At 47.0% G+C, this 15,836-nt stretch overlaps 1 protein-coding gene across 1 annotated transcript in view; it reads right to left on the reverse strand.

The window, feature by feature from the left end:
• The window catches only part of PCIF1 (PDX1 C-terminal inhibiting factor 1), a 70,378-nt gene that overhangs the window by 9,953 nt on the left and 44,589 nt on the right, over positions 1-15,836 (reverse strand). The window contains exons 8-15 of the mRNA XM_029611729.1: positions 15,732-15,815; positions 8,703-8,802; positions 7,817-7,979; positions 7,124-7,296; positions 6,594-6,680; positions 5,811-5,995; positions 4,685-4,778; positions 4,273-4,448 (exon numbers count right to left, since the gene is read on the reverse strand). Of these exons, the coding sequence (XP_029467589.1) occupies positions 4,273-4,448; positions 4,685-4,778; positions 5,811-5,995; positions 6,594-6,680; positions 7,124-7,296; positions 7,817-7,979; positions 8,703-8,802; positions 15,732-15,815 (1,062 nt within the window). The remainder of the gene's footprint in view (positions 1-4,272; positions 4,449-4,684; positions 4,779-5,810; positions 5,996-6,593; positions 6,681-7,123; positions 7,297-7,816; positions 7,980-8,702; positions 8,803-15,731; positions 15,816-15,836) is intronic.

Here is a 15,836-nt window from a genome sequence, read left to right on the forward strand (position 1 = left end):
GCCCGGGGTGAACTTGAGGAACAGTTCCCAACAGGATAATGCTTGAAGTTCGGAGATGCGCCGAGATGAGTATATAGCGATCAAAAATGCTGTCTTTAAGGTCAAGAGACGTAGAGACAGTTCGCTTGTTGGTTTGAAGGACTCCCCTGCTAGGAAGTCTAGTACTAGGTTGAGGTTCCATAGAGGCATTGGCCACTTTAGTGGTGGTCGGAGTTGTTTGACGAGACACATCAGGATGAATTGATAGTTTGATGCCGTCCACTTCAGATCTGAAACAGACCAGTGCTGTGACTTGAACCTTGAGGGAATTGAGGGACAACCCCTTCTGCATGCCATCCTGTAGGAATTCTAGGATCGTGGGAATCTTGGCTGTCCTCGGAAGGAGGCCGCAGTCTTCACAACAAGCTTCGAATACTCTCCAGATCCGTATGTAAGACAGAGATGTGGAGGACTTGCGTGCCCAAAGCAGGGTGTCAATCACGGCTTTTGAGTAGCCGCACTTCTTTAGGCTAGTCCTCTCAAGGGCCATACCGTAAGAGAGAATCAAGCCGGGTCTTCGTGGGAGATCGGTCCCTGATGAAGAAGGTCACTGTATAGCGGTAGACATAGAGGATTCCCCGCCAATAGTCTTCGCATGTCCACATACCAAGGTCTTCTTGGCCAATCCGGAGCGACTAATAGGACTAGTCCCCTGTGGTGTTCTATCTTGTGGATGACCCTGCCCAGTAGTGGCCAAGGTGGGAAGGCATATAGGAGGCTTTCCTCTGGCCAGTTCTGGACGAGAGCATTGATTCCCTGAGATTGTGGTTCTCATCTGCGGCTGAAGAATCTGGGGACTTGGGCATTGCGACAAGTTGCTAGTAGGTCCATGGCTGGGAGATCCCAACGATTTACTATCAGCTGTAAGGCTGTGTCCGCCAGCGACCATTCCCCCGGGTCTAGGCTTTCTCTGCCGAGGTAGTCCGCAGAGATGTTGTCTTTTCCCGTGATGTGGGAGGCCGAAATCCCTTGTAGATTTATTTCCACCCACTCCATGAGGGGGTCTATTTCCAGATACCTGGTGGCTCTTGGTTCCTCCCTGTTAGTTGATATAGGCAATGGTTGTTGCATTGTCAGACATGATTCTGATGGACTCGCCTCGGAGTCTGTGGCTGAATCGTAGGCAGGCTAGTCTGACCACTTGAGCTTCCAGGCGCTTTATGTTCCATCCCGCCTCTTTCTTGTTCCATTGTCCCTGGGCTGTCAGTTCCTGACAGAGGGCTCCCCACCCTCGCAGGCTTGCGTCCGTGATGAGCAAGATCCACTTCGGTGCGGATAGATTTATGCCTCTGCTTAGGTGTTCTTTCTGTAGCCACCATTGAAGCTGCTCCCGAACCTCTGTCAGTAGCTAGAGGCGAATTGAGTAGTTCTGGGACACTGGATTCCATCGTGACAGTAGGGAACGCTGTAGAGGCCGCATATGGGCCCTTGCCCACAGAACAACTTCCAGAGTTGATGTCATGAGGCCGAGGACTTGAAGTAGTCCCATACCTTGGGGCGGACCGAGGACAACAGCTTTTGTAATTGACCCATCAGCTTCCTTCTCCGTGGAGGGGGAAGGTAGACCTTGTTCTGTTTGGCATCAAACTGGACTCCCAAGTATTCTAGTGACTGGGAGGGCTGTAGACAGCTCTTGGTAGTATTCACGACCCACCCGAGTTCTTATAGTAGAGTCGCGTGACGACTCTCCTTTGGAGACTTTGCCTGATCAGCCAATCGTCCAAGTAAGGATGTACCAGGACTCCTTCTTTCCTCAATGCTGCCACCACTACCACCATGATTTTGGTGAAGATTCTGGGGGCGGTGGCTAGTCCGAATTGATAATGATGGCCCAGTATCGCGAATCACAGGAAGCGCTGGTGATGTTGATTGACCGGGATGTGAAGGTAGGCTTCGGATAGGTCCAGTGAGATTAAAAATTCTCCCGGTTGTACCACCATTATAACGGAGTGTAGAGTTTCCATGCAAAAGTGTGGTACCTTCAGGTAACGGTTGATGGTCTTGAGGTCCAGGATGGGCCAGAATGTTCCTTCTTTCTTGGGAACGATAAAATAGATGGAATAGTGGCCAGTATTTTGTTGAAGTATGGGCACCGGGGCTACTGTCTTCAGGCTGAGTAGTATTGCTAGTGTGGTTTCCACTGCCAGTCTTCTTGGAGTGGGAGTGACATGGCGATCTCATAAATTTGTCTGGGGGGATGCTTTGGAATTTCAGCGAGTACCCCTCTCGAATGATAGTTAGGACCCACTTGTCCGAAGTTATCTCGACCCATCTTTGGTAGAAGAGGGTAAGTCTGCCCCCTATGTCTTCTTCCTGTGGATGGGTCTGCGCCTTCTCATTGTGGGGTATGGCCAGGACCTGACCCTGAGCTTGCTCCTCTTTTAATGTGCCTGTTCCGAAAGGACTGAGACCTTCCTGAAGGACGAAGTGCTTGGGACTGTGTTTTCTTATAAGGTTTAAAGCGCTGCGATCCTCTACCCTTGGTTCTTCTGGGGGAGGAGCGCTGATATGTTCTTTTGTTCCTGTCCTCAGGTAATCGGGGTACTGGAGATTCACCCCATTTGTTGGCTAATGTCTCCAGTTCGCTCTCGAACAGGAAGGATCCTTTAAAAGGCATTTTTGTGAGGTTCGCTTTGGAAGTCGCGTCAGCTGACCAATTCCGGAGCCATAATTATCTTCTTGCTGCCACTGCGGCGGCGACACCCCTGGATGAGGTGCGCACGAGGTCTGCGGTAGCATCGGCGAGGAAGGAGACCGCAGGCTCCATTGCTTCTCTGGGCGTGGTTGCGTCTCTGGCGAGGATCAAACAGGAACGTGCCACTAATGCGCAGCAGGAAGCAATTTGTAACTGCTTAAGGATGACTTCCAGCCTTCCATCCTGGGTGTCCTTCATGCTGCTCCCCCCTCCACTGGGATCATAGTGCATTTTGAAACTGCACAGATCATACCATCCACTTTGGGGGAACGTAGAAGTTCCTTAGCCATGGGTTCCAGCGGGTATAAGGCTTCTAGTTGCCGCCCCCCCCTTTGAAAGTGGCCTCTGGAGCATTCCATTCCAGGTCAATCAGTTCCTTAATGGGCTCCAACATAGGGAAATAGCATGAGGCCTTACGGAGGTACACCAGCATCAGATTCGTCTTTGGTTCCACTGTGGGCTCCGTGCCTGGAAGACCCAGTGTCTTCATAGTCTGGGACACTAGGGTTGGTAATTCGTCCTTGTGGAAGAATCGGAGCATGATCCGGTATGGCTCCATCCCTGGGGGAATTTCTCCTTCTTCAAGGGAGTCGGTTTCGTACTCTGAGGTATCTGGATCCCCATCAGAGAGGCTTTTGGTTAGGAGAGGCATGTCTCGAGAAGCCCGGGAGGTGCCGGGAATGACATCAATTAAATTTTTTTTTTTTTTTAAAGTAAAGAAAACTTGCCCATCGCTGTCCTTGGTTCTGGTCCTGCTGGGGTGAGTGAGCCGCACACCCCAGAGCTGCTTGAACTTAGTTACAGGGCCCTCGACCCTTACTAGCAGCTGCTTCTAAACACCAGGAGGGACGGTCCCCTGAGGACCTAACAACCCCCTAGGAGGCCATAAGAAAATTATTTCCTTACCTGCTAATTTTCGTTCCTGTAGTACCATGGATCAGTCCAGACCGTGCGGTTATGTCCCCCTTCCAGCAGATGGAGTCAGAGCAAAAACTGAGAGTGAGGTCCCTCATGACTGGTGCGCCATCTGTAAACCTTCAGTATTAAGAATATTCAAGCAACAAAGAAAAACCCCTTGGATGGATCAATATAAAAATGAAGATCAACTAAATTGAACATCAAACTGTAAATCTGAATAGGCAAGCTTGCAATGTGAACTCTTAGTCAGTCCCAAACAGTTCCTCAAATGATTATACAGTTGAGCTGAAGGATTAACCCAAAGAAAAAAACCCCAAAATGTTAGGGTGGGCGTCTGGACTGATCCATGGTACTACAGGAATGAAAATTAGCAGGTAAGGAAATAATTTTCTTTTCCCTGTACGTACCAGGATCAGTCCAGACCGTGGGATGTACCGCCAGAATCTAGGCCCAGCCTAATAAAACTTTTCATTCCAAATAAAACATTTGGCTTAGATTTGACAAGAAGAATATCTTTGTGTGTGTGTGGGGGGGTGGGGGAGGCAGTATTCAGAGCAGCAGAAAAGTTTAATGGACATATGGCTGTTTAAGGAAGCAGTGCTCTGAGAGGGGCGACATACTTTTTGCAGACATGCTGGGATCCACTGCGGTACTCGTGGTCGAAGGCCGGCAGGACCAGCTGCTGGCGCTTAAACTTGCTCTGCTCCATGCGGGTGAGTGCGGGTGTTGGAGGGTCCCTCCACTCCGGAATGAAAACAATGAAGGACAAGGGTTCCTTGGAGCTCTCCAGCAATGTCTAATGAAAAGAGCAGAGAAACGGGGGACATTATCAGCAGCAAAGGCGCATCCTCTAGGACAGTCTGGGTACTGCCATCAGTGCACTTTTTCTATAAGAACAACAATTTCTCTTTGTCATCAAACAGTGAGCCTGTAGGACTGTTAGTGGTAAATGGCAGCAGCTTGCTATGGGCTGCTGGAATTTGGGGGTGAGCGGGGGGGGGGGGGGACAGTTGCTTTATTAAGGGTATTTACCTCAAAGTGTGTGACCATAGCATCCATCAGCTCCTCGCAGAATGGGGGATTTGCCTCAAATGAGCCACTGACAGGGTAGAAGTCCAGACATGGCCTGAAAGCAATGAGACACAGTGAAGCTTTGTATTCATGTTATGGGTAAATGACACAGGACCTGCAGAGATCTTGACTGTACACGCCCTGATAACAGACATTTGACTGAAGTTAAAATAGTGGCATCCTTCTGTACTGCTGGACCCAAAGATTAGCTCGATAGAAAGAGCACATTTGGACCCACCCTGTCTCCACACTGGAGTGTTCAAATTTAGTATGGGTGGAGAGTTGTTAATTTATGAGCTGGGTATCACATCCTCAAGGACTTCACCCATGCACAGAAAGACTGCAATGCATATCTACCATGAATCTAACCCCTAACTAATCAAGCTAGATATTTCACTTGGATGCAGCTCCATCACTGCTCTCTACATTAAAGGTGGGGGTGGAAGGGAAATAGAACCAAGAGCTAAGAGAAACAGATAAGTATGAGAGAAAATATGTGTGAAGCTTGCTGGGCAGACTGGATGGGCCATTTGGTCTTCTTCTGCCGTCATTTCTATGTTTCTATGAATGAAGAATGCAAAACTAGACAAATACAACTAAATTCACAAGCATGCACATCAGGCCAGGCCTGTGACTCGGCAACAATAATCTGTGCTGTCACATGTGAAGAGGGAGAGGATGATCCAGCTTTGAGTCTCTTCTTGACAGGGCTAGTGCTGTCAGCTCAATTAGTATTATTGGGTGGGCTTCCAAAGCAGATAACTTGTCCTACTCTCTGCAATTGGGGAACCAAAGAACTTAGATAAAAGCAAATCAAACTACAGGGAAAATACCAGGAAGGAAAAATGCAACTTTATGACTCTCCAAAATGGCCATGTCTCAGACTCTTCTTTTCAGTCAGGTAGGGAAGCTCAGACAGAGACTTTCAGTGTGTGCAGGAGTGAGGAGAAGAAGAGGGTTCCTAGAGGGATGGCTCAAGGTAGGGATTTTCTAAGAAGTCATTGCAGAAGTTGACAAAACAAAATTTCCATAAATACATTCCATCGCACATGTGAACACCCAAACAGCATGAAAAGTCGGGACTCACCCCCGCGATCCAAAGTATCCATCTGTATCCGAAAAGGCTGAACAGTACTGTTTAAAGTAACAGTTCAGGGGTGAGGCAAAGCATTCAAAACTCACGCCAAACAGTTTATGGATAGCTTCGAACACGTGAACTGGGAGTGCCCCCTGCAAGCCAGTGCCTTCGTAGAGTCCCACACCAAACATCACCTGTCACAGAGAAAGTCTGCAAATGACCCCCACACTCAACATACAATGGAAGAAATAAATGCAATATGAGGGTGCCCTCCCGTTTCAGGAAGATGATATATAATTATAATGTAACTTAACAACAGTACTTGGAGTACTGGGAAAAATCAACTTGTATTTTCTCGAATACATTAATTAGTGTAATTAAAAAATTATTCATATTTCTCATTGAGCTTCCAACTAAACTAGACCAAAGATGCCAAGATAAACAACCTAATATTTCTGATTGCTCTGAAGGGTTTCTTCCATTACCCATGCTAAAATGTATTTAAAATAAAGACCTTCCCCTCCCACCCACCCCACAGTCCTTTGTAACCATGGCGATGTGGAAAATTAAAAACCATTCCACATGATATGGAATACCTCCCTAAGCCCCTGGTCACCTGCTGTGACGTGACATACCCACTTGCCCATATTCAATCAATAATCAACATCAGCTTTAGTGTGACACCTTTTTTGGGCAGCTCTTGTCAGCTCTTAGACCACCATCACTTAAGAGATCAAAACAGCCCCACAATGAGAACCCCATCATCAAGAAGAAACAAAAAGGAGCCAGTACCTGGTATCGACGAAGGAGACACCAAACGCGGTGCAGAAACTTTTCAAAACCAGAGTCATCAATGCAGCTGTACCGATACAGATACCACTGCAAAAGAAATGTGAAGCACTGCACAAGGTGTGGCAGCAGGGCAGGGTGTGACCGGTGTAAAGACCGGGTCATCTAACCAGGAGTAAAGCGGGTATGGAGGACAGAGTGTTAAAAGAAATGGGCACAGGGGGCGCTGAAGTGAGCAAGCAAAAGATGATGCTCACTTCTTACCTCTACTGCTTCAGTATGGAAGAACCATATTCCCAAGGGTCACACCTCAGCTCCCCCTGCCCCCAGAAACACTGCAGGAATCGCAACTTGCCAGAGACATTTCAGTTTATTCCAGTTTCACCCCTCAAGCTCAGCCTAACAGGGCTTTATCCCGCCAATCTTTCAAGTTCCTCTTTCTTCTCCCAGTGTTAGTCTCTCTCCCTCTCTCCATCCCCAGCAAGGCACTGGACTTTACTTGCGCTCACCAACTCCTCAGGCAGAGGACTTACCAGCTTACTGAAGTAGTTGCGGCTCACTTTCACCATCTCACCCTTGTAGCGCACGCAGGCAATGTTATTCTCCATGTGCATTTCCACACAAGGCATTGGTGGAGACGGGATGGACAATCTCACAGGGTAGCAGTAGACCAGCCGATCCTGAATCTCAGGGGTTTCCACTTCCTCTGCATATTAACAGCACGGGAAAAGGAAGGGTTTCACATCCTGAGAAGACGTACAAACAAACAAACAATCTCCTTCTCTGGGCCATCAGATACTGAAACACCTTCCCCCATTCTCCAGACCACCTGAAGATGGGACCTCTGTGGTCCTGTAAGGTCATGTGCAACATGATCTTTGGATAATTCTTATGCCTGTCCAATGCGAGTTTTCACAACCTGCAAAGAATCCAGTGCTCTCCAGGACCAATACATCTCTTAGAATTCTATTCTCCATATCTCAAATATTACAGCTCCACCTCTTCCATCTCCTTGCAGCCCATACTACTAGAGTGTCATACCCTTCCTTTCACAAACCACCCATAATTTAAATGAGCAATCTTTTACTCCATCCGCACTTCCACCTTTTCCTGGCCATCAAATGCTGAAGCTTCTTTTCTACATTCTACCTGCCTTATCTACCCCTCCCCTTCCACTACCGGGTCTGACTAAGAGAAAGAGCTGCTCAAGATGGCCTGCTCCATACCAGGTATGTTGTTCTCCTTGAGCAGAGCAAGGTGCTTCTCTCGAATCCGTTTCACATATTCACAGGATATGTGGTAAATTTTACTGCAGATCCCTTCGACAGAGTCTTTTGCAACCGCTGCCATGTGTGGCCCGCACTGCTTCCGCAGGTGTTCCAGCCTGTCCTGGAAGGGCAGAGGGGGACAGAGGACAAGGAGTAAGCAGCAAAAGGAAGTAAATGGACAGGGAGCGAGAACACACACAGTGAGCAAAACTGGGAGAAAGGGACAGCATAACGGACACAAAAGAAAAAAAAGGATGAGGGCGAAGGAGGGACCAGAAGTAAAACTAGATGGAAGGGGAAAAAAAAATAAGGAAAACAATGAGCGAGAAAGCTGAGAGAAAGAAGGGAACAAAGTGTAGGGTAAGCAAAGAAAAAGAGAGGGAGTGACAACAGAAAGAGACAGAAGAGACTTTTGTACAGCAGAATCTCTATCGGAATCAACAGTGTCCCGGACATTTCCGGAATCAGTTTCTCCAAAACAGCACACAATGGAGTGAACCATGGTTGTCTCTGGAACTTCATACTTTACAAACCCCAAACCTGCACTACATCTAAGCATAAGAAAAAGGCTTTAAGCTAGGTGGAAGAAGGACTGATAATAGGGCAAACCCAAGGGTAGGCAACTACGATCCTCAAGTACCACAAACGGGTCGGGTTTTCAGGATATCCACAACGAATATGTATGACAGATTTGCATGCACTGCCTCTACTGTATGCATACACATATATCTCATGCATATTCAATGTGAATATCCTGAAAATCAGACTTGTTTGCAGCACTCAAGGTCTGGAGTTGCCTACTCCTGGGCTAGGTTGTGCATAAGAGACAGAAAGAAATATTAACCATGTAGTCCTCCTTGGTAGCAAGATGGTCCCGTCGCAGCCAGCTAAACGTATCCTCCACATTCCATTTTACCACCTTCCTACTGTCAGGTGATGCACTCCTGCAATGAACAAGGAATACAAGGAGATTAGAACCACTATGCATCATTTATTTAAGTTGACTTAGAAAATAGCCACAGCTATTAATAGCAACAGTAGCATGGAATGGACTTAGTGTTTGGGTACTTGCCAGGTTCTTATGGCCTGGATTGGCCACTGTTGCGAGACAGGATGCTGACCCAGTATGGCATGTTCTTATTTAAACATTTAGTAACTCAACTGGCTCCTTCAGATATGCCAGTCCTGTTCATTAAACTTAAAGCTATACTTTTTGCATTGATTTCCCATATTTCAGTCATAGAGCTGCCACTGGTACACAAACGTGAAAAACTTCACAGCTGCCCATCAAAATGAACTCCAAAGCTAGTCCAAATACAGATTGCACAAATAGGAAAGGAAAATTGGTTCTTACCCGCTAATTTTCATTTCTGGAATACCACAGATTAGTCCAGACTCCCTGCCTCCAAGCCAGCAGATGGAGATAGAGAAAAAGTGTTTCAATGGCACTGCCATTTAACATAGTGTGCCACTGCAGTCCCTCAGTATTGACCTGTACCCAAGCCAAGATGATAAGTAAACACTAAAACTAAGACCCCAAATCTCTTCAACGAGCAGGAGGAAAGTGAAGCCTCAAAATCGGAACTCTATTCCAACAACAACAAAATAGAACATTGAATCCCTCAACAAACTCTGCATCATATACATACTGCTAACACGAGCAGACTCTCTTAATCAGGTAGGGCTCTGGGCTGATCTGTGCTATTCCAGGAATGAAAATCAGCAGATAAGAACCAATTTTCCTTTCCTGTTCATACTTCAGATCAGTCCAGACTCCTGGAATGTAGCCAAGTTCCCCTAAACAGGGTGGGAACATGAGAGTCCCGCTTGTAGAACACTCTCAACAAAGCTCATGGAATCCGGAGCCTGGACATGCAACCAATAATGTCTGGCGAAAGTGTGTAACGACTTCCAAGTAGCTGCCCGACAAATCTCTTGTGGAGACACCTGTTGACACTCAGCTCAGGAAGTCACCTGAGACCGAATCGAGTGAGCCCTCAGACCCTCTGGTACTGGGCACCCTTACAGATGTACGCTGAACCAATAGCCTCCTTCAGCCAATGCTCAATCGAAGCCTTGGATTTTTTGCACCCCCTCCTTGGACCATTCCAAAGCACAAAGAGGTGATCAGACTTCCAGAAACTATTAGTCACCTTCAGATACCTCAACATCCAACACCCGAAGCTCCTTCACGTGAGGCACAGATGAATCCAAATTTGGAAAGACTGGAAGCTCCATTATTTGACAAAGATGGAACGCAGAAACAACCTTTGGTAGAAAGGTTGGTGCTGTGCACAATAAAACCCCAGAACCGAAATCTGTAGACAAGAATCTCTATAAGACAACACCTGAAGTTCTGAAATCCTTCTGGCTGAACAAATTGCCACAAAAAAAAACAACCCACCATCAAGGTTAGATTTTTAATAGTCACCATCCTCATTGGTTCAAATGGAGCCTTATACATCCCTCTCAAAACCAAATAAAGATTTCAAGAGGGACATATCCTTCTCAATGGAGGTCACAAATGTTTAGCTCTCCAAACAAAATGAATCACATTTGAATGTGAAGCCAGGGATGCTCCCTGCACCTTACTCCAAAGACAACCTAAAACCGCCACCTACATCTGAAGAGAATTAAAGGCTAATCCTCTAACCAAACCCTTCCGTAGAAAAGTCAAAATATGGGAAAACAAAGCACGAGTAGGCTGCACTCCCTCTTCAGAACACATGGCCTCGAAAACCACCTGGCCTGCAGTAAGGTGGTGATGATGTTCTCAGAATAAATATTCCATTTCAAACGTTTCCTCACAAATGCCAAGTCATGAGACAGAAATGAGCCACATGATCTGAAAGTTTTGGACCCTGAAGTAGCAGCCTCGGCAGGTGACCGAACCTTAATGGCCCATTCACTGCCATGTTGATCAGGTCCACGAACCATGGCCGAGGTGGCCACTCCGGCTTCACCAGAATCATCTTGCCCGGATATTTCTCTATTCACCGTAGCACCTTGCCTGGAAATGGCCATAAAGTAAACATATAAAAAAGAATTCCTGGAGACCACGGTAGAACCAGAGCATCATTTCTTTTTGCCCTGTGCTCTTGCCTGTGAATGTAAAAGCAAGGGGCCTTGGTGTTCTATTGTGATGCCATCAAGTCCATGTGGGGCTTCTTCTAACAGTTCCCATTCTCAGGGGTCTAGCCTTTTCCAACTGGGAAAATCTGCCTGGACTTTGTCCACCCCAGCTATGTGAGATGCCACCAGGAGTGACAGATGTTGTTCCGCCCAGCAAACTAACTCCTGTTGTGCCACTGCTCGACTCTTGGTTCCTCCCTGCCAATTGATATAAGCTACTGTCTTTGCATTGTCCAATAGAACATGCAACCGGAAAGGCTGTCAGTGGTCACTACCACCCAATTCGGGACTTCCAACTCTACTCCTCGACTCAGACTGGCCCAACCAAGCCACCATGAAAGACTGGATCTGGACTCCCCCTTGAGTGGAAGCAGAAGATGAAACTCCTCCAATAACGGATTCCAACAGGAGAGGAGTGATCTCTGAAGGGGCCACTTATGAGCAAATGCCCAAGGAACCAGCTCTAGCATCCGTGCCATTGAACCCAGCAACTGTAAATAGTCCCAGTCTTTCGGCACCAAAAGCCCCAACAGACAATGAATCTGCAGTTTCAGCACCCTCTCCTATGTGAGAAACACCTTTCCTATCCAGGGTTCAAAACAAGCCCCTAGGAATTTCGGGGCCTGAGACGGTGTGAGGTGACTCTGCTAGATTCATTATCCAGCCCAGAGACCTTAACCTCTCCAGAACCTGCTACACTGACTGATGACAGAAGTCTGCTGACTTTTCTTGAATGAGCCAGTCGTCCAGATATGGAAGCACCAGTACCCCTTCCCTTTTGAGCACTGCCATTATCACCATCATTATCTTTGTGAATGTACACTGTGCTGTCGCCAACCCGAAATGAAGGGCATAAAATTGAAAATGTTTCCCCAGAATCATGAACTGTAGGAATTGCTGGTGCTCTGGCCTGATTGATATAAGCAGAAATGCCTCAGTTAAATCTAATGATGCAAAAAACTCTCCTTTGTACATTGCCGCTATGATTGATTGCAGAGTCTCCATACGAAACCAGGGTACCTTGAGAGTTGCATTTACCTTTTCTAAAGAAAAAAATCGGCCTGAACGTTCCCACCTTTTTTGGTACCACGAAATAAATGGAATACTTTCCTTTTCCCTGTTCCTCTAGAGGAACCGGCACTATAGCCCCAAGGTGCTGCAAGCGGTCCCACTGTCCCCTGAACTGTCACTCGCTTGGCATGGGGAGTGCAAGAGGAGAAGATGTAGGCTTCTTGTACCAGTCAAGCAAATTCTAACACATAGCCGTTTCTGATTACGCTTAGGACTCACTGGTCCTTTGTAATTCTGGTCCACTCTTCATAAAAAAGAGCCAAATGACCCCCGTTGGCTGGAATAGAAGAGTGCACCAGCCTCACTTCATTGTGAGGACTTGATCCCCTGGTTCCCTGACCAGGATTGATTGTCCCGGGTTGGCTTCTGTCCACCCCAAAAGAACTGCCCTCAGGACTGTGCTCTGCCCAAGCTCTGCCTCTGAGCCAAAGGTCCCCTAGTCTGTCAAAATCTCTTATTATTATCCTGAGAGCACAATCAGGTCGGAAAAGACCTCTTTCCCCCCTTCAGCCTGTCCTCTGGCAATTTATTCCCTTTGGACTCTCCCAGATGTTTCACCAGCTGCTCTAAGTCCTCCCCGAACAAGAGCTTGCCCTTGAATGGCAGAGCCCCTAACTGAAATTTGGACCACACATCAGCCGACCAGTTTCTCAACCAAAGCAGTCGCCTGGCCAACACCGCAGACATCATAATCAGGTCATATAAGGCATACGCTACATTTGCTACTGCCACCACCAAACTCTCAGACTGTTTCGCTGAAGATGCTGACGTAGGCTCCTCTGCCTGCAAGTATTCGACCCATCACAAGCATGCTCTTTTAATAAAACTACTGCAACCCGCAGCCCTTATGCCCAATGCAGAGACCTCAAAACTTTTCTTGAGGTGGACTTCCAAACTTCTGATCCTGCACATATTTTAGCGCGGCGGACCCTGCCACTGAAATGGTGGTCTTCTTGGTTACAGCCAAAACTGAAGCGTCCACCTTTGGAAGCATCAAAAGCTCGAGCGTCTCCTCTGGTAAGGGGTATAGTTTAGCCACTGCTCTACCAATCTTCAGGTCGGTCTCAGGTGTGTCCCACACCCTGCTCACCAATTTCTTCACCGACTTGTGGAAAGGAAAAGTCTTCACTGGACCCTTCAATCCATCCATGATGGGGTTCATCCTCCTTCCTGGTTGGACTCTTTCTGCAGAATCTTGATGCCTAGCTCCTTAAGGACATACGGAATGAAGGGCCATAGCTCCTCCTTTCGAAAGAGCTGCACCACCTTAGGGCCATCCTCTTCATCCACAAGCACCTCCTCCACTTCTTTCTCCGGTTCCGACAAATCCTGAGTGGACTCTACTCCTGGAGAATCATCTGCCGAAGCATCAGAATCCTCTAATTTGTCAGTGTCTCTCCTGAGGCTACCTAGCCGAGCAGACAGTCCAAGAATCCTTCGGACGCTCGCAGACACCTTCTTCTTAAATACCTTGGATCTCTTCACAGTCATGCGAACCACCTGTAGGCTGACCCAGGGTCCGAGGTCTCTTCTCTCCCGCTGCCTTCCTGACTAGATATGCCCTGTGTAGCAGCAGTACAAAATCTGAAGAAAAAGCAGAAGAATCCTCAGCATTCTCCTCCAGCAGGTCTTCCTCTGCCTCAGAGGCTCAATGCTCTTCTTTGGGTCCTCATACTATGGGAGATGAAAGAGGCGGGGAATCCCCTGCCTCCCTAGATGTCTCTGCTGCTGCTGAAGCCATGATGACTGCCATTCCTGCGATGATGAGGAAGGCATCAGCAGCATCCCCAACGTTTTCAGTGCTTGTTTGCTTGCCACTCTGTTGCCTGCCTCATCTGAGCTGTCTTCTCCCTCCGGAGACGCAATGGGCTCATAAGCTGGCTCTAGATAGGCACGCATGCGGCTCACTGCAGGAGAAGCAGCTTTTGCCACGTGCCATCTTCACCACGTGTTGCCTTGAGCGGTCACCTCCCCGCTGAAACCCCAACTAGTGCTAGATATCTGCACTGCAGTCGGAGATTGAGAATGTCTGCTCCTTCAGCCCTGCTCCTTCAGCCCTTCAGTCCCATCGCGACCCTCCATACTAGCATTCTACTGATCAGTTAACTTTTTTTTTTATTAAACTTTAATGGCCCATATAAGAATAAATAAACAAAGGTACTTCCCTTAAAGCTGCAGGGCCGATAATGCTGCAGAGCTGATGCAGGATCCAAAGGGCTCTCCTGGGAGATGAGGGAACTAGACACCAGTTGTACAATCCCCATGGCACCAAGGACCAAGCCTCCTTCAAGGGTTGCCAACCCCTTGCTTGTCCACATCAAACCAGGGGGCACGGCCCCACCAGGACCTGCCAACCCCGTGGGAGGATTGCTTGAAAGATTATCCTATTTTTTTTATGTACTCCAGACTGCAGATTTTACACTTCTACCATCTACTGGAGACAGGTCAATACTGAGGGACTGCAGGTGGCACACTAATTTATATGGCAGTGACACTGAAACTTTTTTTTCTCTGTCTCCACCTGCTGGCAGGAAGGAAAAACCGAGGAGTCTGGACTGATCTGGGGTATGAATAGGAATGCAATTTAACTTGCAGTTTATTTAAACACCACATAGGCAACAAAAGCAAGATAGACTGGACTCCTCATCCATAGCCACCAGTGCTCCCCAAAGATCATTTTTCTCATCAATGCTGCCTTAAATCTAGCCAAGCTTCAGAAGAACAAAAGTGACCTCCCGGTGGTATCTGTATTCTTTAATGATACAGATTTCCCCAACATCAATTTCCTATCATGCCTACTGAAACTTCAGCAGTATGGACATAAGTTGAAAATAGGAGGATACTCTCCTGTGCTTTTTACAGAGCAGTGACTAAAATAACAATATCACAGAATGTCAGGGCAATAGAAAATTGAAAAGTAACTGCTGAGGAGGGGCAAACACTAGGGAACTAACAGCTAAACCTTGTAAAAACATCAAACATTATTTCTATTAACTCTGAAATTAAAGGCTGACCTAGTGGCAAATGCTGTGCACTTCCATGCAGAAGGTCCCCAGTTTGATCCCTGAGCGGGTCTTCTACCCCTTAAGTTGGCTAGGGTTGGGGATGTTTGTTTATTTATTTATTTATTTTTAGCTTTTATATACCGATCTTCTTGCATTGGATACAAATCAAACCGGTTTACAGTGAACAGTAAAACTTGCCTGTGGGCTTTACATAGAACAAGAAACTACTAAGCAACTTTAAGTAACATAGAATAAAAATAAAAATTAAACAACAACTTAAACAACTTGAAATTACATAGCAATACAGTTACAATAAGCGGTCGATTCAATTACTTGGATGTTGTAGAGGAAGTCATGGGCATTGCTTAAGGGTGAGATTTGGTGGCCAGATTCAGGGCCACATGATTGTAGAGTTCTGGAAGGAACTCTGTTGCATAGCCCCCTGCCTAGGACCATCACTGCAATGACTAGACTAGTTATGCTGGGGGCATGGAAGGTATAAAACAGGGGGAAAATCCTCAGGCAGTTATTAATGAAGGCTCATGGCACCAGATCCCAGCCCTGGCTCTGAATGAGCTGAAAGTACAAAGGAGGAGGAGGAAACTGCCTGATCAAAAAAAACCCCAAACAAACCTGAAGTTAATTACATAGACAAAAATACTAACCTGGATTCAATTAGCCTTTTTGCAGCCTCTGCATATTTGAAGAGCAGTCGCTTGGCGTCCTCCCTGTACTTGATGCGTGATAATCTGAAACAATGACCCATAAGA

Source organism: Rhinatrema bivittatum, chromosome 8 (genome assembly GCF_901001135.1).
Source record: "Rhinatrema bivittatum chromosome 8, aRhiBiv1.1, whole genome shotgun sequence".
NCBI classification, from domain to species: domain Eukaryota; kingdom Metazoa; phylum Chordata; class Amphibia; order Gymnophiona; family Rhinatrematidae; genus Rhinatrema; species Rhinatrema bivittatum.